Here is a 24853-nt window from a genome sequence, read left to right on the forward strand (position 1 = left end):
GACAGCGTGTTTCTCACTTTAGCTGATGTTTCCTGGATTAAGCATGAGTACGAGTTTACAGAGTGGATGTGGTGTGAGCTCACTGGGCTTGCTGGATTTCACAGAAGAGGACAGGAAAAAAACCACAGCAAGGCTTCTTTGTTGTTCTTTCATTATTTCCCACGGACAGAGCCCCGTGCCCCTGGGAGGGCCCTCCTCCTGACCTCCCTGAATGCTGGAGCCTGGCGTTGGGAGGGGAGTGCACCATCCCGCCTGGACATCAATATGCCCTATGATTCTGGGCCAACCATGGACTGCATCGGGCCCCCACTTCCCCATCTGGGAGGTGGGAGAATAGCATTCATGCCGCCTGGCTGGTGCAACTGTTACTCCTGACACCTGGAGGCATCCCCAGGCCACACTCCCTGCAGAGCCCCGGTGTGGGGGCCAGGCACATTCCAGCACACAGGCTCCGAGCAAACAACTGCGTGAATTCATGAGGACACATGCTCATTCACACTGTGTCCCTTTAGCAGGACCTCAGAGACGAGACCACCCAGGGCCAAGCTCCCAGGGATGGGGAAACTGAGGCTGGTCCCTGACAGCCTCCAAGCCCACTTTGAACAAAGCTTACTCCCAACCACACCCCCGGCCAGCATGGCACCAGGCCCCACCTTGCACCAGGAGCCGGGCCTGGGAACAGGCCTGGCCGATGTCACAGGTGTAGGTGTCGCTGTCCGCCTTCTCCAAGGCGCTGATGGTGAGCCTCAGGGTCAGGCCCTCCTGGCTGGGTGCATGCTTCCCAGAGGCATGCAGCTCCGTGAGGCCCTTGCGCCAGATCACCACAGCTGCGGGACGCTCTGTCTTGCACGTGAACACGGCTGTGCCCTTCTCTTCCACATGCAGGTCGGTCAGCTCGTCTGTGAACCAGTTGGCCTTTTCTGTGAGGCAGTGGGAAGAAGTGGGGGTTGAGGGCTGTGCAGACCCCATGCCAGCCCCTCCGGACAGGGAACAGCCCCCACCATGGGCAGGGAGGGAGGGACAGAGGCCAGGGGACCCATCCCAGGGTCTCCTGTGGGGTCACCTTCCACACGGAGACTCGCTGTGCTCTTGGAAGCTTCTGTCTCACACGTGTATTCTCCTGAATCCTTGAGCGACACCACACGGACCACCAGAGTGGCCCAAGTGCCTTCCGTGACCAGGTCATACTTCTGACTCTTGCGAATGGCCTTCCCGTCCTTTAGCCAGCGCACCGGGGTCCCGGCCCGAGACAGCTCACAGCTCATCACCACATCCTCACCCGGAGCAGCCTGCTGGTCTTCTAGAGGCTTCGTGATACCTGCCGGCCTCTCTGAAGAGAGCAGAGAGCAGAACAGCCCCCGTGAGGCATGGCCACACCCCAGCCGTGCTTAGGGTGAGGGCAGGGCAAGCACTACAGAGGTGGAGACCACAGGACCTTCTGGGGCCTCAGGGTCTGGAGTGCAAGAGGCCCCACAGTCACAAGGCAGGGGCCTGGGAGGGGAGATATGAGACCACAGACCCTCACACCTTGGTATCACTCAGAGCCCCAAGACTCAAAAGTGTGGCCACCGCCATTGCCAGCTGTGAATTGAATATCACCCACCTGCACCAGTATTTATACCAGGTACACAAGCTTAGGAATGCCAATGGCGATTTCACTAGCTCAGTGAGCAGTGAGCCCTAGGGGCCACCATGCTGTCAGACCCCCAACCCTGCTCCTGCCCACAGACTGGAGGCTCTCGCTCCACAGAGTGAGCTCTCTGAGATGACCAGACACCCCTTGCACCCCAGCAGGTGCTTCTGGGCCTCCAACAGGGGAGCTCCCCGGGGACTGGGGGACTGTCCCCAGAAGCACCGTTTCTGGCCCGAGGCCCCACTCCACCCTCACCCCAGTGGAGACAGGCCCCCATCCCTGCACATGGTGCCCACCTCTGATGATGAGGGAGGCCTTGGAGGTGAGGTCCCGCACGGAGAACACCACCTCCCCAGCATCTCCAGGAGCCACATCTTGAACAACCAGGGTGTATTTGCGGCCCTGGCGTGTGGCCCGGAAGCGGCCAGAGCCACCCACTGTCTTCCCGCCAACTGTCCATATGGCCACATCGCTGGGGTTCTCATGGGACAGGACACACTCGAAGGTGCAGCTCTGGCCCTCCGGCACCTCCACCGACTTCAGCCTCTTGGTGATGCCCACGTGCAGGTCTGTGGGCCACGGAAGATGGTGGTCATGCCGGCCAGGCCCTCGGACACCAGCCTCTTAACACCAGCACTGTCAAGCCCGTTGCTGCCCCAGGTCAGACCCCACAAGGGGCAAGACCTCACTCCCTCCCTCCCCAGTCCCACTCCCCGCTAAGCAAATGTCTCCAGCTGGCAGAACCCTGTTGTATGGATCACAGAGAGCTGTGAGTGTAAACCAGCGTGGCCACCCTCCTATCTGCTACAGAACACTCACTGTGCAGAGAACATTCACTGTCCATGGTGGTGGCCAGCTCAAAGCTCCAGGAGGTGAAGGACAGGCCCGAATGAAGGAGCCATCCAGCTCCAGAACAAACTCACCATGCTGCCCTGCCCCATTCCCTGTCTCACCTCAAACCCTGGCCAGCCGACCAGGGACACGTCCCAGGGTGACTGCGGAGCGAGCCTGCCATGCACATGCAGGAGAGAGAATAGGACCAGAGGAGTGGGCCAGGACAGCAGTGCACACAGGAGGCCAGGCCTAGGCTGACAGTGACTTCTGAAGGGACCGTGTGTTCCAAGCCAGGGGGAAGGGGGGGCAATGCTGCCCTGCTGGCTGTGTAACCCATGGTGCAGCTCAACCTTTCTGAGGCAACTTGATAAACCAGAAATGTGGCCTGCCAACAACCACCTTCACCAGGCTATTCCTGTGGCCTGGAAGTCCTTCCAGAGCATCCTATGCCTGACATCTGGGCCTCTGCCATTAGCCACCCCCAAAAGGCGACCTTGACTGTGCTCCCTCTGTGGTTCCCACACCTGACCACACACATCCCCTGATGCAGATTGAATGTCACTAGCCTGCACTGAATCCCTGGCATCTTGGGACTCTATCACTCATGGCCAGCCCAGTGTCCCCGAGAGCTCTTCTTTTCAACGTCCCCGCCCCACTGTCTGCAACCTAGGCCTCTTAGGGACCATCAAGCCTGGTCTTCCAGGAGCCTGCCCCTGACCTCCTGGGCTCTACAAAGCAGCTCCTGTCACGGTTGAGCGGGTGGGCACCACAGTGGCAGGCCCCACCTGCCCCCTGGACCCGGACCCGCCTCCTGGACCCAGACCCACCCCTGGGCCCGGCCCCGCCCCTGGCCGCGACCCCGCCTGCCCCCTGGATCCAGACCCACCAGTGGACAGGGCTCTGCCCCTGGACCCAGACCCGCTCCTAGACCCGGACCCGCCCCTAGAAACAGTTCCGCCCCTGGACTCAGATACATCCCTAGACCTAGCTCTGTCTGCCCCCTGGACCCAGACACGCCCCTGGACGCAGACCCGCCCCCTGGGGCCGGCTCCGCCCCTGGGCCCGGCCCTGTTCCTGCAACCAGCCTGCCCCTGAGATGGCCCCACCCCTAGAGATGGCCTCGCCCATGGACCCAGCTTTCCTGGAGCCTACTCCATGCCTTGGACCCGGCCCCACCCCATGGACTCTGGCCCTACCTTGGACCCGGACCCGCCCCTAGAGACGGCCTCGCCCCTAGCGACAACTCCGCCCCATGAACCCGTACGCGTCCCTGGACCCGGCTCCATTCCTTGAACCCAGACTATCCCCTGGACCCGGCCCCGCCCCATGGACCCGGCCCTGCCTCCTGGTGCCTACTCCATCCCTTGGGCCCGCCTCCGCCCCGTGGACCCGGACTCGCCCTGCACGCGCCCTCACCCCATGGACCGGCCCTGCCTCCTGGAGCCCGCTCCACCCCTTGGACCTGGCTCCGCCCCAAGGACCTGGCCCCGCCCCTTAGACCCAGCCCCGCCCCTGCACCCGCCCCCGCCCCATGGCCCGGACCTGTCTCCTGGACCCGGACCCGCCCCTTGGACCCGGACCCGCCCCATGGACCCAGACCAGCCCCTGAACCCGCTCCCGCCCCGTGGATCCCGCCCTGCCTCCTGGTGCCCGCTCCATCCCTTGGACCGCCTCCCCACCAAGGACCCGGACCCGCCCCCTGGACCCGGACCCGCCCCCTGGACCCAGCCCCACCCCTGCACCCGCCCCGCCCCATGACCCGGCCCTGCCTCCTGGACCCGGACCGCCCCATGGACCCGGACCCGCCCCTTGGACTCGGACCCGCCCCTGCATCCGCCCCCGCCTCCAGGACCGGGACCCTCCCCTTGGACCCAGTCCGCATAGCCACGCACCGTGCACGCTGACTCTGGAGCTGGTCTCCTCGGAGCCCACACTACAAGTGTAGAGGCCGGTGTCTTCCCAGCTCAGGTCGTGCACCACGAGCCCGCGCGTGCCCGCCGTGTGCAGGAAGTCGTACTTGTCACTAGGGACCAGCTCCACCCCGTCCTTGCGCCACACCACGCGGGCCTGGGGGTCTGAGATCTCGCACTGCAGGGCCAGCGTGCCCCGCTCCTCCGCGGACACATCGTCCAGCGCTTTCAGGAACACCACCGGCTTTGCTGCGGGGAGGTCGTGGGCAGGTGAGCGAGCTCCACCTTCGGCCTGCAAGGACCCCGGCGCCCCGCGCTGGGAGTACGCCAAGGACCCACAGCGACGCCTCACCTTTGACCTCCAGGCGGGCAGTGACCGACACCTTGGGGGAGCAGGCGCGCACAAGGCCGGCGTCGGCCCGCCGAACCCGCTTCAGCACCAGCGTGTGGCGACGGCCTTCGTGGGAGATCTCGTGGAAGCTGTCGTTGTACAGAGGTGTGCCGTTGAGCGACCACTCGACCTCCTCGTCCTCATGGGACAGCTCACACGAGAAGCAGGCGCGGCCCTCCTCCGTGGCTTCTGCGTCCTGCATCGGCTGCATCACTGTAACCTCGCGCGCTGCCAGAGCACAGAGCCACTCAGCACCGCCGCAGGAGACCCTTCCCCGGGGGGAGAGGGGGTTCCTCGCCTCCTCTCCCAGACCCTCCCCCCTAGGGACGCTCCTCCCCTTCCCCGGCGAGGACCCTCCCCTCCAAACCCTACCCCCTGAGGATGCTCTCCCCCCACCCTCCCCCTCCGGAGCCCCCGCCCCACGGCAAAGACCCTCCCCACATCCCCGACCCTCCTCCTTGGGGACCCTCCCCCCCAGACCCTCCCCTCCGGGACCCTCTCCCCGCCCCTCCCTCCTCTACCCCGGGAACACATCCCCCAGGCGGAGACCCTCGCCCTGGCACGGGGCGACCCCGTGCGCCCTGGCTACCTTCCACCGTGACCTCAGCGCTGCTCTGGGCACTGCCGGCCTGGCACCGGTAGACGCCGGCGTCCGCGGGCGTGAGCCGGAGGACGCGCAGCTCTGCCATGTGGCCCTCCAGCCTCATTTTGAACTTGTCGGAGGGCGCCAGGGGCGTGTCCTCCTTGTACCACTGCACGGCCTTGGGGGCCGGCTTGAAGTCGCAGGACAGGACCACCGACTGCAGCTCGCGCCCCGCCTTGGGCTCCAGGGGCCGTGTGAGCACCATGGGGATGTCTGCCGCGGGAGGGGAGAGGGCAGCGCTGCGTCAGCGGAGGGACCGTGGGGTCCCAGAACCCACCCTGTGCCAGGTCTGCCACCAGACCTGCCAGGTCTGCGCCCCTTCGCCCCAGCTGCGTGCTCACCAGAGACCACCAGGCGTGCGGTGGAGCGCGACTTGCCGATGGTGAAGTGCACCGGCCCAGTCATGGTGGAGCAGGTTCGTCGTAGCGTCAGCCGGTGCACCGTGCCCTCCTGCTCCATGCCCACGGTGGGCCCGGCCTGGAGCACTGTCTTTCCCAGGAGCCACTTGGGCGGCCGCACCGAGGGGATGGAGGTCTCGCATTCGAACCAGGCAGGTGCGGGCTCCATCACAGTCACATCCTGCAGGCCCCGCACGATGGTGATGGATTGCTCTGTGGGTGAGGGGCTGGTCACTGGGGCAGTCCCACAGGGAGGGCCGCCAGCAGCCACAGGCACAGTGGAGAGGTGCCAGGGTGGCCCCGCCCGCACCTTCCACAAAGAACTGGGCACTGGTCTTCACGTTGCCAGCATCGCACGTGTAGGTGTCCTCATCCTCCGGCTGCACGTCGTTGATGATCAGCTTGCGGTAGAGGCCGTCGCTGACCATCTCGTACTTAGGTCCTGACTGCAGCTCCACGCTGCCCTTGAACCACTGCACCTGGGCGCTGGCCCTGGACATCTGGCACTCCAGCACACCGCGGTGCCTCTCCATGGCTATCTTGTCCCGAAGTGGGCGCAGGATGGTCACCGGCAGCTCTGAGGTGTGACCAGGGGTGAGGGGACAGGATAAGGGATGCTCAGTGCCCCAAAAACCCCACCTGAACCCCCACCCATCCACCCACCCGGGTCTGAGTGCTCTGCCTCTGCAGCCTCCAGAGGGCTGGAACCTCTCTGCCAGAGCCAGCAGGTGGCGAGGCCAGGTGTCACCCTCAGCTTCTCTGAGACCCACTGCATAGAGCTGACCAGGTGAAGGGTGGGCGCACCACTCCCCCCACACACACACCACTGCACTGTGCGCCCTTGACAAGCTCATCCAGAGCACCCTGGCCTCACCCCTGCCCTGCCTCTTCACATCCACACCCCTCGCCCTGCACAATCCTGCATCAAGCAATTCCAAATCTCATATACCTTCCTCCCAACTTGTGGCAGACCCTCCCTCCTCTATGCCCTGACTGTGGCTAGGGCCACCTGTTAAGGCCTCATGCTCACCACATGCCGGGACCCCACAGTGCTTTCTCTCCATTGCTAAGTCCCAGGAGGAAGGATTTACTGTGACCTCCTGAGCTGCCTCTCCAAGACCCCTGTCTTCCTGGTGAGGAGGCAATACCTCCTTTTCCTCCTTCTGGGTCATTGGTGTCCTGGGACAGCTGCCCTGTCAGTCCCTGTAAGGCTGCAAAACTGTGCATTCACATACACTGTCCAGCAAAAACCCTCCCCTGGGCTCCCTCACCTTTGACTCGGAGCTCAGCTCGAGACTCTGCATTTTCGGCTACAAATCTGATCTCTCCTGCATCTTCTGCCAGGACCCTCCGGTAGATGAGGGTGTATGTCCTCCCTGGAAACACAGGCCAGTCAGTACTGGGAACAGGCCCTGGGGGCAGGATGGAAGACGAGCCCTCCTGACACCTGCCCAACAGCTCACCTTCCTGGCGGATGCGCACATTGTCACTGGGCCGAAGCTTACTGCCCTCCCAGAACCACTGGGCTGGCACCTCATCGTGAGAGATCTTGCAAGAGAAGGTGGCGCCCTCCTTTTCCATCACCTCCACATCCTCCAGGGGCCTCACGATCTGGATGTTACGACCTGGGGTGGCAAGAAGGCCGTGCCATTTGTGGATGCCCAGAGCTCCTCCTTACCCCTCCCACCCAGATTGCTGAGGGGTGCAGGGCGGGGCAGAGCCAGAGGGCTAAGCACTTTGCTGGGGGGATGCAGGGTGGCCAGGAGGCTCTGGCCCAGCAGACCCTGACCCTTAATCTGCCTACCTTGCACCTTCAGGGAGGCTGAGCTTTGAGCATCACGAGCGTCGCACACGTACACGCCCTGGTCACCAAGCTCACAGCGGAAAATGATGAGACTCCGACAGGCGCCCTGGGCCACCATGCCCACTGTCTTGCTCACCCTAAGCTCCACGCCGTCCTGAGGAGGAACGAGGTCGGGTCAGGCACTGGAGGTGGCCAACAGAGCAGTCCCACCCCTGCCAGCCCACAGTGACAGGCGGGAGCAGCCCAAGCCACCTTCAGCCAGCGCACGTCCACGTTGGGGCGAGACAGCTCACACTCCAAGGTCACCCTGTCCTTCTCTGTGGCCACCACATCCTGCAGAGGGCGGCTGAACCTCACAGGCAGCTCTGGGTTGGCAGGAAGGGGGAGGTGAGAAGCGGGGCCTGAGATGTGTGGTCTCACACAGCCAGTTCTGGGAATGACACCCCCCACCCTGCCCTTGCCTGGCTCCCCGGGCCTCATTGGGGACAGAGGCAGGTGCACTCAGGAGTGGCCCCCCCCGTGCCCACGCACCAGTGACCGTGAGCCGTGCAGACGTGTGCACCCCCTCGGCTTTGAAGGCGATGAGGCCACTATCCTGCGGCCGCAGCCCCGACAGGATGAGGGTGTGGATGGGGCCTTGCACGGCCAGCTGGCACATGGACCCTGGCTGCAGCCGCACACTGTCTCGCGTCCAGCTGCCCTCCACGTTGTCGTGTGACAGCTCCACATCCATGGTGGCTGTGCCCTGCTCCCACACCTCCACCGCCTGCAGGCCCCGCACAAGCCGGACCTGGCGCACTGCGGGACAAACGTGGGGGTGCATGAGGCACCGCTGTGAGACCCAGGCCCTTCAGCCATCCCCCATTCACCTCCCCAGGAGCCTCAGAGCCAGCCAGGCATCCTGGAGGGAAAGGCCCAGCCCTTCCCTTCCTTCTCTCCCATCCTCCCTGCCTCCCGCCACCCCCCAGGGCCTGTCCCTCCAGGGGGACACCCCCTTCCATCCTCCTTCCTTGACGCCCAACCCCCACGCCCAGCCTGCTGCTGCCACTCACTTTCCACGGTGAGCTTGGCCTGTGTCTTGTCGTCTGGAGTCTCACAGCCATAAAAGCCGCGGTCAGCAAAACCCACGCAGTGAAGAACCAAGCGGTGCCTGGTGCTCTCGGCGTGAATCTCCACGTTCTTGCCTGGTGCCAGGGCCACTGCGTTCCGTGTCCACTTGACCTCGGGCCATGGCCGTGTCAGCTCTACCTCCATGGCCACTGAGCTCTGCTCCTCCACCGTCTGTGGCTCCAGCTTCTTTCTGAACAGCACTGGAGCCTCTGGGGTCATGAGAAAGGGAGGTCATCGCAGCCACTGCCACTCCCAGGAAAGCCAGGGCACAGAGGGGCCTGAACCTCCACAGTCGGCACAGCTGCCCCCACCGTGATCTCATGTTCTCACTCCACACTAGGCCCAGCTGCACACCTGTACAGATACAACTGTAGAGAAGGGAACAGAGGCCCCGGGAGCTGCTTCTTCCTTAGCCTGTCTCTCACCTCCCACCCTCCTACTCAGGACAAGCCCACCATGACCAGCAGCAATGGGGCACGGTTGGGGGGGGCAGGTAACACAGATGCTGAGCCCCCAGCCAGTCTGCCCCAAGGAGACCCTGGACACTCTACGTGAAGGAGTGAAAGGAGCCAGTCAGCTGCACCTCCCAGTCCCAGGCTCTGGATGACCTTTCCAGGTGTCCATGTTACTAACTCACTCAGAACCAGCAGCAGGTCACCAGGTGAGGTCCCAGCACCACCACCCCCCCACCCCCAACCCTGCTTGCACTGGCTAACTCCACTCCCTCCCACCTTGCCGACCATGGGACTCAGCTTGGGATGCCTCCTCCAGGCAGTCTCCCTTGATGGCCTAAACCTCTGCCCACCCACAACCAGACGCACCTTACAGAGGTTTACTTTGTCCCCTTCAGAGTAGGTATCTGGCCCCTGGGTCCCACCTGAGTCTCCTTTCCTTAGCCAACAAAGCCCAGTGTCCCTCGAGGTCACCCGAACCAGCTGGACACAGGTTGGCATCAGAAAGCGGCCTTCGAACCAGTCCCCCTGGGAGGCCCTCCCACGTACCTCGCACCCGGAGGGCAGCAGCGGAGGAGACCCCCTCGGCCTCTGCGGTGATCTGGCCTGGGTCGTCCAGGGTCAGACCCAAGATGGTCAGGCTGTGGCTCGCGCCACTCTGTGAGATGAGGAACTTCTCACTGGGCTGCAGCAACGTGCCGTCCCGGAACCACCTGACTGCTGCATCGCTGGGGGACACCACACACTGGAAGGTGGCCTCCTGGCCCTCTTCCGCCACCACGGCGCTCAACCCAGACATGAACTTGACCACGCGAGGGGCTACAGACAGGAGTTTTGCTTGAGAGATGAGTAGGAGAGGCAGAGACCCCCCGCCCCATGCAGACACAGAGAGCACACACCTTCTCCAGGAAGGTCCCCAGATGCGTCTCGCCCCTGCCTACCACTGACGGAGAGCTGCGCACTGGTGCAGTCATCCCGGGTCTCACACGCATACTGCCCCGCATCCTCCAGCCGCAGGCCGGACACGGTGAGCGAGCGCCGGGGCCCTGCGGCTTCCATCTGGAAGCGCTTGCCAGCCCGGAGCTGCGTGCTCCCGCAGCGCCACACCACCTCGGCCTGCGGTGGGCTCAGCTCGCAGGCCAGCGTCACCGTGCCACCTAGCTCCCCGCTCACAGGCTCCAGGGGCCGGCAGAACTTAGCGGCCACCTCTGCGGGATGGAAGGGGGGTGTCAGCCGCGGGGCTTGGGCCAGGGGACAAACTCTGTGCCAACCAGTCATGCGCCCAGAGTGCCACTCCAGCTCCACGCCGGGATGCTGCCTACGCAACCTCATGGGAGACCCTCCAGCCCCACGGGCACCCCAGTGCACACGGGGCTCCCAGAGGACACCCCAGTCCCTCTGACCTTCCACCTGCACTGGGAAGTCCTGCCCATCTGCGCCCACGCGACAGCTGTACACTGCGGTGTCCAGGGTTTGCGCGCCGCGGATCGTCAGGGTGTGGGTGTCCCCCAGGCTGGCCGTTTCGTGCCGCTTGCTGCGGCGGATCTCCACGCCATCCTTGAGCCATGTCACTGCGGCCACGGAGGGCGTAGCCAGCATGGCGGTCAGGACAATGTCCTCGTGCTCCCTGACCACCAGAGGCTCTCTGCGGCCAGGTCTCTCCACCGTGGGGGTCTCAGGCTCCAGCTCTGTGGGGAGATCAATGAGCATGAGAGCAGGGCATTCCTGGCCTCGCTCATCCCACCTAGGGGCTGCACCGGGGGACGAGATCTGAAATGGGACACACACACCCCACCCAAACTTCCACTGCTCTGCCGCTGCCTGGCCCGTCCAGTCCTCCTCTGCTGAGACTCTGCTGAACAAGCCTGAGAGTTAATCCAGCAAGGCTCCATGCCACCTAACGGTCACTATCCAGGCTCCCGGGGGTGCGACAGGGTGGCCAGGAAGAGACACCTGGGGTCACGGGCCCGGGAGCCAAGAGCTGAGAGCCCAGCATCCCTGCCCAGCAGGGAAGAGGGGGCCTCATGAGCAGACACTGTAGACAGTGGGCAGCAGGCAGGTCAGAGAGACCACAGCCTGGGGCCTGGGCCCACATTACTGAAAGACATTGGAGCAGGGTCAGGAGAGGAGGCAGGAGAAGACAGCTTGGCCCAGACCAAGATGGGCATCAGAGCAGGGCAAGCCCGCAGGGCTGACTGAACATCAGCTGGACACTTGGGATCCCAAGGCAAGAGACAGGGAGCCAAGCCCCGCTGAGGGCAAACCCCTCAAGTAAGTCTCCCAGAACAGCGCTGGGCTCCAAAACTGTGCATGGTGCGTTTGCAATGGGAAACGTGTCTGCCTACCAACCCTAGACAGAATGGCTATGGCCACAGACCACAGGCCTTGGTGGTCAGGTTGTGTGGGGGTAAGGTGGGGATGTGGCGGAGAGGGGCAGAAACTGGGGGACGCAAATGTCGGGAATGTCCCAGAACAGGGGCTACAGGGAGTGTCTCCAATCCAAGGACCTGGGCAGTGGACAGAGCCCTGGGCCGGGCCCGTCAGCAGAGACCCCAACACAGGTACAACACACAGCCCTGTCTGAGAAGGGCTCATTTCCTGATTTGTCAGGAGTTTATACCCTCTTCCCAATGCTGGCCCCCACCTGTAATGTTTAGGCGGAAGGACACCTTCTCTCCCCCAGCCTCACAGCTGTACTCCCCGGTGTCCGCCTTCCCCGCCTGCTGCACCACCAGCCTCCTGCTGCAGCCTGTGGCCTCCATGCACACTTTGGAGCTTGCATTCAGCTTCTTCCCATCCTTGTACCACGTCACCTCTGTCTTGTCCTGAGCCACCTCGCAGCTCAGCGTGACGCTGGCCCCCGCCTCAGCCTGCATCTCACTGCATGCCAGCTGCTCCTTGGCAAACATGGCCAAGGGCTCTGGGGACAGAGAGGGACACACAGGAACAAACACACCATCTAAGTTAGGAAGGCAGCACTGGGAAAGAAGAGGTAAACGGGATGGCTGGAATAGTCTCCAGGCTCTGCACGTGCATGGCTTGCAGGGTCCTTCCCATGTGGGCACGGAGTCCCCGCAGCTCCCTGCTGCAACCTACTCTGTGTCAGCATCTGCTGGCAATGCAGGGAGAGTGGAACTGTACCTCCTATCAGTGCATGATTCTGTTGATACACTGCTGATTTCAGTTCACTGATATTCTGTCTAAATATAGGCCTGGAAAGCCATGACACACTGGCCTGCACTCTTTCCCCTGTCCCATCGTGTTGTAGTACAGAAGCTACACTACCATGTAAGATGGGATAAGAGTGTATCTCCTTTTCTCTACAAGAATGTCTGTGAACAGGATATAATTTCCAGAATGCCTGGAAGGATTTACCAGGCAAGTCACCAGGCTTCCATACTGTTCCATGAAGACACTTTGGTTCCTGCTTCTGTTGTTCCAATGACGCTGTGGGCATTGTCCACTTCTTACGTCCGTTGAGATTTGCTTTTCTACAACCACTAGGACCATACTTCACCACTGTTCTGATTTTCTGGCATTAAAGAGTGCCAGATTCTCTCAAGTGACTTGTCAGAAAGACACACAACAGGTTTTGTGGTGTCCATACACACCCACAAACCATGATGTACTGATACAACAGCAAACTGCTATGGGGGCCCCCAGGAGTCAGGCGGGGCTGCTCTGAAGTTCAATTTTCCCACAAGAAGGAAAATAAAGATAGGTCACAGACTTGTCTGGAACCAGTCAGGAGGCATCAGTGTCCCTGAGCACCATCTGGAAACACAGTGGGATGGATACTGCCTTATCAGTCAGGGGCTGCTACCACTGAGTGTGCTCATGTCCCACAAGCCACTTACTCCTCTCCCTCCCTCAACCTGTACCTCATCCAGGGGGAATTCTGACACAGGGTATCCTAACTGAAGACAAAAAGAAACAAGATTTGCTTTGAAAACAGCTCCAAACCACACAGGTGCTCATCACAGGTGTTCAGCTACTACCACTTCGCCGCTCGTTATTTATTTTGCCGAGATGCTGCAATAAACATCTATCTGTGTTTTGCACTGAGGGAGCTTCCACACCCGTGAGCATGGCCCAGAATACCTACAACCTCAATAATGCAAGTTCAGCCTCGAGATGATTCCAGCTATGATCAGAAGGCTGAAGCGTCCTCTTATCCTGGCTTACTGAAACCCAAACATCTCTTGATAGTGAGAACCTTTAAATGAGGCTATGGAAGTCACTAGAGCATCTGCAGGTGAGGACGTCTGGTCAATCTCAGCCCAGTGCAGCACATAGAGCCTGAATCCCGGACGCCAAAGGAGCCACAGTATGTTCTGAAGAGGTGCTGGGGACAGTGGCTGAGCATGGCCATGTGGACACACCATGGAGTACCCAAGAGGAGCTCTCTCTTGTCTGGACACTCTTCCCTTCCCACATCCGTGGGTTCAGCCACCAGAGTGAAATGGAAGGCAGAAGGCTGGGATCTGGGAAGAGCATCAGGGTCTGTCTGGGCTGCGCACTAGTGCCATCATCGCTGGCAATCAAGGATAAAGTATTAGCCCCAGAACTGACCTGTGACGTCCAGGTGGAAGGACACCTTCTCTCCCCCGGCCTCACAGCTGTACTCCCCGGCATCCGCCTTCCCTGCCTGCTGCATCACCAGCTTCCTGCTGCAGCCCTTGGCCTCCACACGCATTCTGGAGCTGGCACTCAGCTTCTTCCCGTCCTTGTACCACGTCACCTCCGTCTGGGCCTGGGCCACCTCGCAGCTCAGTGTGGCACTGGCCCCTGCCTTGGCCTGCACCTCACTGAGTGCTGGCTGCTCCTTGGCAAACATGACCGAGGGCTCTGGGGACAGGAAGGGACACACAGCATCAAACACACCATATCCATTAGGGTCGCAGCACTGGGAGAGCAGGCCTGGATGAGGGTGCAGGGCCACAGAAACCCCTCCAGGCTCTGTGCTGGCTGCACAAGTACCCAAAGTTCACTATAGGCTCTACCACTGTTCCACATGGGGATGCTGGAAAAGACTTCGCTGTGCACACATACCTCTGGGAGAGGTGCAGGGGTGTTGCAATGCACACGCACCCCAGCCTTCCCAGGTGATGCAGTCTTTCCTCACGGTTGTGCAGGGAGCTGCTGCCACTCCTTGCTCTCACCTACCCTGTGATGTCCACTGCTGGCACCTGGATATGTCCCTCCTGTGGTCTTTCCACGTAAGTCCCTGATGACTCACACAGTGGAGCACCGTTGAGGTTTCTCTGACTCTTCTCTTCTGCAGTGTGGTATCATTGCAATGCCCTGTCTGGTTATCAGTTATTGCTAATTATGGCCTGTCCTTTACATATTCGTTTTTAGGAGCTCTTGCACTTGCATTAGAGCTTTGATAATCATGGTTTTGTGAATAATTTATCCATCATTGTCACTTGCCTTTTCATCCCTTTGTGTCCTCTGATGATGTAAAGCTCTCAGTTGTGATTTAGGCAGGTATGTCAATGTGTCCTTTGTGGTTGGTGTGTTCATATTCTGTTTCAGAAATCTTTCATTACCCTGAGGCCATTAAATGTTGTGTGTTCTCTGCTAAGAGCGTGTTTTGTCTTTCACACTGGAATCCTAGCTTGGCTGGAGTTGGTACCTATGCATGATGTGGGGGAGCCCCCCATTTTTATTATAGATAAATAGATCATTTGAGAGAGACATAAAAGATAGATAGATAGATAGATAGATAGATAGATAGATAGATAATACAGGTAGATGATGGATATATATAGATAGATGATACATATATATGTAGATACACACATAGGTAGGTAGGTAGGTAGATAGGTAGGTAGGTAGGTAGGTAGGTAGATAGATGATCCAGATAGATGATGGAAAGATGGAGTAATGGATGATCCAGATAGATGATAGATAGATAGATAGATAGATAGATAGATAGATAGATAGATACAGATAGATGATATAGTAGATGATAGATACATAGATAGATAGATAGATAGATAGATAGATAGATAGATAGACAGATAGATGATCCAGATAGATGACAGAAAGATGGAGAGAAAGAGAGAGAGAGAGAGAGACAGAGAGAGAGAGACAAAATCCACATAGATGATGGAAAGATGGAGAGATGTAAGACACAGATAGATGATATACAGATAGAATAGATAGATAGATAGATAGATAGATAGATAGATAGATACAAAGTTACATAGTCTGAGCACCATTTATGAAAAGACAATCTACCTCTATACCATGTGCCAGAATTACAGAATAAAAATAATGGAAAAGGTGGGGGGGGGTGCCTGGGTGGTTTAGTCAGTTAAGTGTCCAACTCTTGGTTTCAGCTCAGGTCATGATGTCACGGCTTATGGGTGTGAGCCCCATACTGGGCTCTGCAGTAGCAGCACAGAGACCATGCATTCTGTCACTGCTCCACCTGGGCTCTCTCTCTGCCCCTCCCCTGCTCTAGCTCCCTCTCTCTCTCTCTGAAAATAAATAAATAAACATTAAAAATCTCCTTTTAAAAACTGGAAAAGGATGGGTGGGTGAAGCTGGTCACAGCATGGTCTATTTGAACCTTACCACTTGTCCCTTTGTGCTATGCACCTATCCCCAAGTTGCAACCTGATGTCTTCCTACTACAGCTTTATCAGTTATATTACTTCATTTTATATTTCTCCTGATTCACTGTACAGTGTTGCACACAATTGTACCAGTGGAGCCATGTACGAGCTCCAGTTAGAAGGAGACACCCTGTGAATGTGATGTGTTGTAGTTTTCTGTATCCTGTGTCAAATTAAGGAACAATCCTCTTATAGTTAATCAAGGACTTGACTACCTTGAATGTATGCTCCTGGAAGAATTTTATGAAATTCTTCTTCTGCATATAATGTAAAAATTTTATCAAGCAGTCATGTGAGAATAAAACAAAACAAAAAATGTGTTTTCCCTTTTAAGTTCTAAATATGACAGATTATACTGATATTCTAATGTTCTGGTGTTGGCCAATCCTATGTTCTTAGGAGATGAGCTCAGACAGTGTGTCTGCACTTTGAGTATTGCACTGTTACTTGGACAATATTTTGTGTAAAATTTGGTATTGACATGCATCCGAGACTGGCCTCCAATTGCAATTCTTCACACTTGTCCAATTTGGGTATCAATGCGGCGTAAAATGGGTTAAGAGTGTACATCCCTTTTCTGTCCTCTTAAAGAATCCTCCATGATCATGGACAATTTCTTTCCAGAATTTGTAATTTGTAATCTATAATTCGTAAATTGTAACTTACCAGCAGAACCACTGAATTTAATCTTGTCTAATGAAAAGGTTTTTTGGGATGGTTCCATTTTTTAAAAAAGTTATAAGATTGTTCACATTGTTTATATCTTCTTGTGGATGTTTTGATACAGTTTTCGAGGAATTGGACAATTTGCCAAAACTTTTCAACTCTACTTGAGTAAAATAATATCACGTTCTACTGAAATGACGGGGTCAAAAGTGTTCCTAGTAAGTTTCTTACTATCTATACACATCTACAAATCATGTAATGATACACTACTGAAGAATCACACATTGCTATTAGGAGTCAATGTGGGGCCACAGACCACCTATTTGAGCTTAACCTCTCATAACTTAAAGTAAGTTTGCAGACATCTCTGTGAACCAGCCAGGGATGGGCATACGCGTGCACCCCCCACCCCCCCCCCACACACCACTAGCAAATGCTATGAAATAAATACATAAATACTGCTTCACCAGTCAGTGGCTGCCACTATAGTAACTTTTCTGTCCCAAAGTGTGCTGATTTCAGAGAAGCTACTCATTCTTCCCAGCTTCAAAATCTATGAATCAAACTCCAAGCACAATACTGACACAGAACATTCTCACAGAGACAAAAGGAAACTGAAATTTTCTTTCAAAAGAATGTTCCAGCGGCTCCTGGGTGACTCAGTTGGTTAAGCATCTCAGTCTTAAGTTCAGCTCAGATCATGATCCCACAGTTCCTGAGATTAAGCCCTGCTTCGGGTAATGTCAACACAGAGCCTGATTGGGATTCTCTGTCTCCCTCTCTCTGTGCCCCTCCCTTGCTCATGCTCTCTCTCTCTCTCTCTCTCTCTCTCTCTCTCTCTCTCTCTCCCCTCAAAATAAATAAGTAAACATTTAAAAATTATCAATAAGTAAATAATGTCCCACATGCCAGATACACATCCAAGTCGCATATCTCCCAGCCCTCTGCTCCTGGTTTACTATGTGCGGACATTGCGACAGAACAGGGATCGAGATTTGGGTACACATAGGTGCACAGGTAACTTCCATGTCCACATGTGAGGCAGGAAGAGTGTCCCAAAATGACTGAAATTTTGGTAATGCCAAGTTCAGTCTCAAGACAACTCTAAGATGACTGGGTTGGGTATCTGAAATGCACCTGTATCAGGTTCAAAGATATTCAGCCCTCATGTGGTGCTGCGTGAGGTCATCTGGGAGCTTCTAGAAGTAATTCGCATGCCCTGGGGTGAGAGACGTTGGCTCTACTTTAGGCAGTGAAGCCAGGTGGAGCGAGAGTACTGGACACAGGAACTCCAGGAGCATTACTCCATGGAAACATCATGCAGGGTGCACAACAGGGGTGGTGTGCTGTACACAGATCTTCCCATCCACTCTCCCAGGGCTTGGCCACAGGCATGAAGATGGGATATGGGAGATGTGAGGACAGGACATCTACTGGAGAGACCACAGGTTCTTCATAGCTGTCAGTCAGTCAACACATCATGCTGAAACAGGGCTAACATGGCACGCCACCACCACCCAAGTACTGACCTGTGACATCCAGGAGGAAGGACACCTTCTGGCCCCCGGCCTCACAGCTGTACTCCCCGGCATCCGCCTTCCCCGCCTGCTGCACCACCAGCCGCCTGCTGCAGCCCTTGGTCTCCACGCGCACTCTGGAGCTCGCACTCAGTTTCTTCCCATCCTTGTACCATGTCACCTCCGTCTGGGCCTGGGCCACCTCACAGCTCAGCGTGGCGCTGGCCCCTGCCTTGGCCTGCACCTCACTGCGTGCAGGCTGCTCCTTGGCAAACACAGCTGCAGGCTCTGGAGAGAGGGAGGGATGCATGGGGTCAAAGATACAATCCATGTGAAGAATGCAGGTCTGGGAAAGAAGGTCTAAACAGGGAGGCAGGGGGACTGGAACTCTCTCCAATCCCCGCATCAGGTGTTTTTAAAATGAATACAGTACAGTACTATAAATGTATTTTACCTTTCTTGTTCTTTTCTTAATATCATTTCTTTCCTCTATCTTACATTATTGTAAGAATACAGAGTATAATACATATAACATGCAAAATCAACTATTTAAGTTATCGGCAAGACTCTCAGTCAACAGTGCGCTATTAACAGTTAAGTTCCGGGGGAGTCAAAAGTTATAAGTGGATTTTTTACTGCATTGGGCACTACCACCCCTAATCCCTACATCACTGAGATCAACTGTGGTGATTTTCTACTGTTTTGAATATTAAACCAACTTTGCATTCCTGGACTATGACTTCATCAAAGCATATTTTTTGACATCTTGCTTAGATGAATTTGCCAATGTTTTGTTGAAGATATTGGATATTGATATCCATAAGAGATTGGCCTATAATTTTAATCCTTCCTTCTTTCCTTGTCAGATTTTGGTGTTGATGTTATGTTAGCTCCATGAATCAAAAAAGAATGTACATCTTTATTTTATTCTCTAGGATAATCTCCATGAATACTTTCCATAATATTTGGTATAATGTTTCAGCAGAGCTACTAGGCTTAGATCATTCTCTATGAAAAAAAGTTTTATTGGGGCGCCTGGGTGGCGCAGTCGGTTAAGCGTCCGACTTCAGCCAGGTCACGATCTCGCGGTCCGTGAGTTCGAGCCCCGCGTCAGGCTCTGGGCTGATGGCTCAGAGCCTGGAGCCTGTTTCCGATTCTGCGTCTCCCTCTCTCTCTGCCCCTCCCCCGTTCATGCTCTGTCTCTCTCTGTCCCAAAAATAAATAAACGTTGAAAAAAAAATTTTAATAAAAAAAAAAGTTTTATTACTGTTTCCATTTATTTAAACTTATGGGACTACCTGAGTTATATATTTCTTCTTGTGTCACTTTTTCAGATGGTTTTCTAAGAATTTGGTCAGTTTATCAAAACTTTTCAAATTGATACCATAAAATAATATGCCATATGCTCTCAAAAAAACATTTTGGAAAAATGTAGGATTTCTGGTATCTGTACACACCCCAAAATATTATATACTGATATACCATCACAACTATTATGGGCTGGCAGCTAGGATTAATGTGGTGCTATGACCCACCCTCCTCTGATGTTAAGACAAATTTAACAAAAGCAAAATAAATTTAGTCCTTAGACCTCCCCATGAAGCAGCCAGGAGGCACAAACACACAATACCCACTAGGAAATCCTATGAGATACTGCTATACCAGCCAGTGATTGCCACCACAAGGATTCATCTATAGCAGAGCATGGTGATACTTACTCCTTCCCATTTCTAAATCTATAAATCAGACTCCAAGAGGAATTATGACACAGAATGGCCTTACTGAAGACACAAGGAAACAAGATGTGCTTTAGAAAAAGAACTCCAGAACTTACATGTGCATGTCTCAGGCACAAATCTATCAACCCTCTAGTTCTGTTTACTTTGCACAGGAACTACAAGAAAACAGCGGTCTAGATTTTGCTACATACAGGTGCACAGATAACATATATTCATGTGCAAAATAATACATTAAAACAAACAAAACATTAATAATCCAAAGTTTAGTTAAGATCATTCCAAGTATGATTGTATCATCAAAATTTCCCCTACTCTGGTTTAAAGGAACTGAAATGTCTCTCACTAGTAAGAACTCCTTACAGCACTGAAGGGGGCATCTAGGGAGCCCAGGAAAGCACAGGCACATAACCAAGGTGTGAGATGCCTAGTCTACTTCAGAACCCAAACATGAAGAACAGCCATAGTCCTGGGCACTGAGGAACTCCAGGAGGGCCCTGTGCAGGTGCTCAGATGCATGACTGAGAGAACTGCTCAAAGACACAAAAATGGCCCCTCTCACTCCCTGAGCACCCTTCTCACTAAACTTCTGTCAGTCTAACCTTGGCTATGAAAATAGGAGGCAACAGGATGGCAGAGGGGAAAAGATGAAGAGTAAGGGAAGGAACATCAGAGCCTGTGGGATCTGTAATGCAATTCCTCCATTATGTCCAAACAAGACTGTTAGTATCAAAAGGAACTGACCTGTGACATCCAGGTGGAAGGACACCTTCTGGCCCCCGGCCTCACAGCTGTACTCCCCAGCATCCGCCTTCCCCGCCTGTTGCACCACCAGCCTCCTGCTACAGCCCTTGGCCTCCACGTGCACTTTGGAGCTCGCACTCAGCTTCTTCCCGTCCTTGTACCATGTCACCTCTGTCTTGTCCTGGGCCACCTCGCAGCTCAGTGTGGCGCTGGCCCCTGCCTTGGCCTGCACCTCACTGCGTGCAGGCTGCTCCTTGGCAAACACCACTGTAGGTTCTGAGGACAGGGAGGGATGCACAGGGTCAAAGATACTGTCCAAATCAGGAAGGCAGCACTGAGAAAAGACTGAATGGAGAGGCAGGAGAATTGAAAGTCTCCAGGCTCCACATAAGAGTGAAACCATATGGTATCTGTCTTTCTCTGTATGGCTTATTTCACTTAGCATAACACTCTCCAGTTCCATCCATGTTGCTACAAAGGGCCATATTTCATTCTTTCTCATTGCTATGTAGTACTCCATTGTGTATATAAGCCACAATTTTTAGCTCTGCAACAACTGTGTGACTTGGAGAAGCCCCACTGCCTTCCTAAGGACAAGTAACACTATTTATCTGTACATTCTACCCCACTTCTCCATGTGGGCTGTTCCAGGTGGGGACTACATTCTACCACCACTCTGCTTGAGGTATTGTGGTGGGGGGGGGGGAATTCTGTAAGAGACTCTTGTGCACGTGGGATCTGTGGGGTCATTATGCCTGTACACCTCAACATTTATAGATGATGCAAACCACATGACTTTACCACATGACTGCCTAAGAACATCCTCCCTGCAGTGCAGGAATGTTCCTACAGCCAGAATACTTGGTACAATTTGATAGTAGAGCCGCTAGGCTTATCCAGTATTGTGTGACAAGATTGTTTATTATGGTTCCAATAATTTATAAGGTTATAGGACTACTCAAATTGTCTATGTGTTCTTCCATGAGTTTTGATATAGCTTTCTTGATCAATTGGTCAAAACTTTCCAAATTTACTTGCATAATGTTATATCATATTCTCAGATAATCACATCACAAATACACACATAGGGTTTTAAACATTTGTAAACACTCACAAACCATTAAACCCCAATGTAATACCAACATGTTATGTGCTGGCATCCAGGAGCCACATGTAACTGTACATATCTGAATTATATGAAAGGAAAATAAAGTCAGTTCTCAGACATCTCTATTGATTAGCCAGGGAAGCACAGATGCACACTAATCATTAGGAAATGCTGTGAAATAAATGCTAAATTACTTTCAGTGCCTGCTCCTGTGACCTCATTCTTAGCAGGGCATGCTGGTAGACAATATGCTACTCAGCATTCCATTGGCAAATGTATAGGTCTAACTACAAACAGAATTCAGAGGCAAAACACCAACTTATGACAAAGTGAAAATAAGATATGCTTTGATAGGAAATTCCAAGCATCACAGGTGTTTGTTGGGGCACATACACACCAGTCCTCTGCTCTCTGTGTAATCAACACAGACATGGCAACAAAATATGGATCTAGATTTGGCTACGTATGGGTGCAGAGAGAACTCCTACACCTCTGTGAAAGGAGGGAAGTATCCCAGAACACATAAGACTTTGAAAACCCAAGGCACAGTCTCAAGATAATTCCAAGTATGACTGTGTGGCCCACATTTCCCCTTCCCCTGACTCAGTGAAGCCAATATCTCTTGCTAGCAGGAACCCATAGGTGTGTTTGGTGAAGATACAATGACCTCTCAGAATGACTCCAGGGGAGAGACATCTGGTTTACTTCAGCCCCAAGCATCAGGGAGATCCAGAGTCCTGGACTCCAACGTCCACCAACGGGTTCTGAGCAGGTACTGGGAACATGTGACCAGCACTATTAAGTGGAAACACAACCTCTGGCGTATGAGAATGACCTGTCTCCCTCCTGTGCACTCCTTCCAGCCATGTTCCCATGGCCCCACCTGGGATATGGAAATGGAGGTGGTGAATGGGTGATGTTAAGGGAAAAGTCTAACTGAAAGAGCACGAGATTCTGTCTTGGGGATAAACCTATTCCACCTTCACCTCACGAAAAGGCTAATTTTGCATTCTCTAAGAACTGACCTGTGACATCCAGGCAGAAGGACACCTTCTGGCCCCCGGCCTCACAGCTGTACTCCCCAGCATCCGCCTTCCCCGCCTGCTGCACCACCAGCCGCCTGCTGCAGCCCTTGGCCTCCATGTGCACTTTGGAGCTCGCACTCAGCTTCTTCCCGTCCTTGTACCATGTCACCTCTGTCTTGTCCTGGGCCACCTCACAGCTCAGTGTGGCGCTGGCCCCTGCCTTGGCCTGCACCTCACTGCATGCAGGCTGCTCCTTGGCAAACACCACTGTAGGTTCTGAGGACAGGGAGGGATGCTTGGGGTCAAAGATACCATCCATGTGAAGAATGCAGGTCTGGAAAAGAAGGTCTAAACAGGGAGGCAGGGGGACTGGAACTCTCTCCAATCCCTGGATCAGGTGTGTGGCCAAGAAGCCCCACCACCTTCTCAGCAACAACTAACACAATTTATTTACACACTCTACTGCTTTCCTAGTTGTTCCAATTGGGGACAATACATTCTATCACTGCTCTGCCTGGGCTGTCCCCAGTGGAAACCAAAAATTCTATCACTGCTCATCAGCGATGTTCTGGGTGAGGACCATACATTCTATCACTGTTCTCTGCGGGCTCTTCCAGGTAGAGACCATACATTCTATCACTGTTCCACCTGTGCCTTCCTGTGGCTGTCTCCTTCATTGACTTGATGACTCACAAAGCACAGTAAATTTTCTGAAGTTTTTGGACCTTAATATTTGCTCTTCTGTGGTGTCATTGCTCAAGTGTTTTGCCCTATTTTCAACAGCACTGTCTCTTACTCATATATTCACTTGGGAGCTCTTTATTTAAGTAAATGTCAGAGTGTTTGTGGTTATGTGTGTTTATATACCCTCCCCATCTTGTGATTTGCCTTTCCACACCTTCATGTTTCTAGTGACAAAATGTTAAGAGCTTTCTTATGGACAGATATATTATTTTGTCCTTTTTATTTTGTGCACTTTGTTCTTTTTAAGGACAACTTCATGCTCAAGTCATTAATGACTCACATTGTTTGATAAGAGCTTGAACTACATTTCTCACTGAGGTCTCTAACCCACATTGAGCTGAGATTTTGCATGGGGAAGAAATAGACATCCATCTTCAATTCTGTTTTCCATATGGTTAATAGTCTTAGTACCATTTGTGAAAGACTGACCCTCCACTACAGTTACACTTAGCACCACGGTGAAAACCAAACTAAAAAACAAAAAGCAGAAGGGACTCACGTTTTATACAGACCTGTTTCTGGATTCACTTTTCTGTTCTCTTGGGCTGTTTCTCAGTCCCTACATAAAGACCCAATTGCCTGAATTGCTGTAGTTTTATCAAAAGTCTTGATATCAAGTAAACTAAATATCATTGTTTTGAAGGATTTTTTTGTTTTTTGTTTTGTTTTGTTTTGTATTTTTCAAAGTGGCCTTCCTCTCTCTGGCTTTGCAATATACTTGTCAATACTCTTACTCACAGAAGAGCTATTATTTGGGTGTTGAAGAGGATTGAACACTTCGGGGTGTTCCATCAATTTCCATCCATGATTTAGATCTTATTCTGTCTCTCAATAAAGTTGAATAGTTTTTGCCCACAAAGCACCTCAAGATCCTTTCTTAGACTTGGAATTGGTAACAGGATTTTTCTGATGCTATGTTAACCCCTTTAAAATGTCACTTTCCAGCTTCTGGTGTCTGGTGTATAGATACAGAGTGTTTCCTGTAGTGATTTTTGTATATCCTAATCTTACTCTCTTTCCCATCCAAAATGTAACTGTTTGGGATTTTCCACATTGATAACCATATCTTCTGTTAGTTTCAGTTTTCACTTTTCCAGCTTTCATGTCTTTACTTTTATTTTCCTCCATGGTGTGATGTGAATATTGCATAAAAGTAAGGCCACTCAGTTTCCCTGTCTTGGTCCCATCTCAAAGGCAAAGTTTTCAAGTTTTCATGTGAAATTTGATGTCAGGTATTCAATACCACCAATTATTACATTAAAGGCAAAAAGTTCTACTTAAAGTTTGTGAAGAATTTTTTGGTAGTAATTGATGCCAAATATTATGGAATATTCTCCCTGGATTTCTGATGTTATATTTTATCTAGTGCTTTTATTTATCATTTATTGGGGAAATCACATTGCTTTTACTTTTATTTTGTTAATATCAAGCTATTGTTGATTTTTCTGTTAGTTTTTTTATTAATTATTTTTTTAAATTTACATCCAAGTTAGCTAACATATAGTGCAATAA

At 53.6% G+C, this 24853-nt stretch overlaps 1 protein-coding gene across 39 annotated transcripts in view; it reads right to left on the minus strand.

The window, feature by feature from the left end:
* Positions 1–24853, minus strand: part of OBSCN (obscurin, cytoskeletal calmodulin and titin-interacting RhoGEF) — a 165270-nt gene that overhangs the window by 78206 nt on the left and 62211 nt on the right. For 36 of the 39 annotated variants that reach the window (XM_043584471.1, XM_043584462.1, XM_043584420.1 and 33 more), the window contains 21 exons: positions 22598–22873; positions 20465–20740; positions 17997–18272; positions 13748–14023; positions 10579–10863; positions 10117–10383; positions 9725–9994; positions 8666–8932; positions 8145–8411; positions 7866–7978; positions 7614–7767; positions 7273–7434; positions 7081–7185; positions 6120–6386; positions 5753–6022; positions 5358–5624; positions 4730–4996; positions 4360–4626; positions 1930–2202; positions 1064–1330; positions 654–920 (listed from right to left, as the gene is read on the minus strand). In XM_043584471.1, the coding sequence (XP_043440406.1) occupies positions 654–920; positions 1064–1330; positions 1930–2202; positions 4360–4626; positions 4730–4996; positions 5358–5624; positions 5753–6022; positions 6120–6386; positions 7081–7185; positions 7273–7434; positions 7614–7767; positions 7866–7978; positions 8145–8411; positions 8666–8932; positions 9725–9994; positions 10117–10383; positions 10579–10863; positions 13748–14023; positions 17997–18272; positions 20465–20740; positions 22598–22873 (5139 nt within the window). Of the gene's footprint in view, positions 1–653; positions 921–1063; positions 1331–1929; positions 2203–4359; positions 4627–4729; positions 4997–5357; positions 5625–5752; positions 6023–6119; positions 6387–7080; positions 7186–7272; positions 7435–7613; positions 7768–7865; positions 7979–8144; positions 8412–8665; positions 8933–9724; positions 9995–10116; positions 10384–10578; positions 10864–11819; positions 12096–13747; positions 14024–17996; positions 18273–20464; positions 20741–22597; positions 22874–24853 lie in introns of all 39 variants that reach the window. The other 3 variants (XM_043584505.1, XM_043584302.1, XM_043584389.1) reach the window with 3 other exon arrangements.

This window comes from Prionailurus bengalensis, chromosome A1 (genome assembly GCF_016509475.1).
Source record: "Prionailurus bengalensis isolate Pbe53 chromosome A1, Fcat_Pben_1.1_paternal_pri, whole genome shotgun sequence".
Taxonomy (NCBI): domain Eukaryota; kingdom Metazoa; phylum Chordata; class Mammalia; order Carnivora; family Felidae; genus Prionailurus; species Prionailurus bengalensis.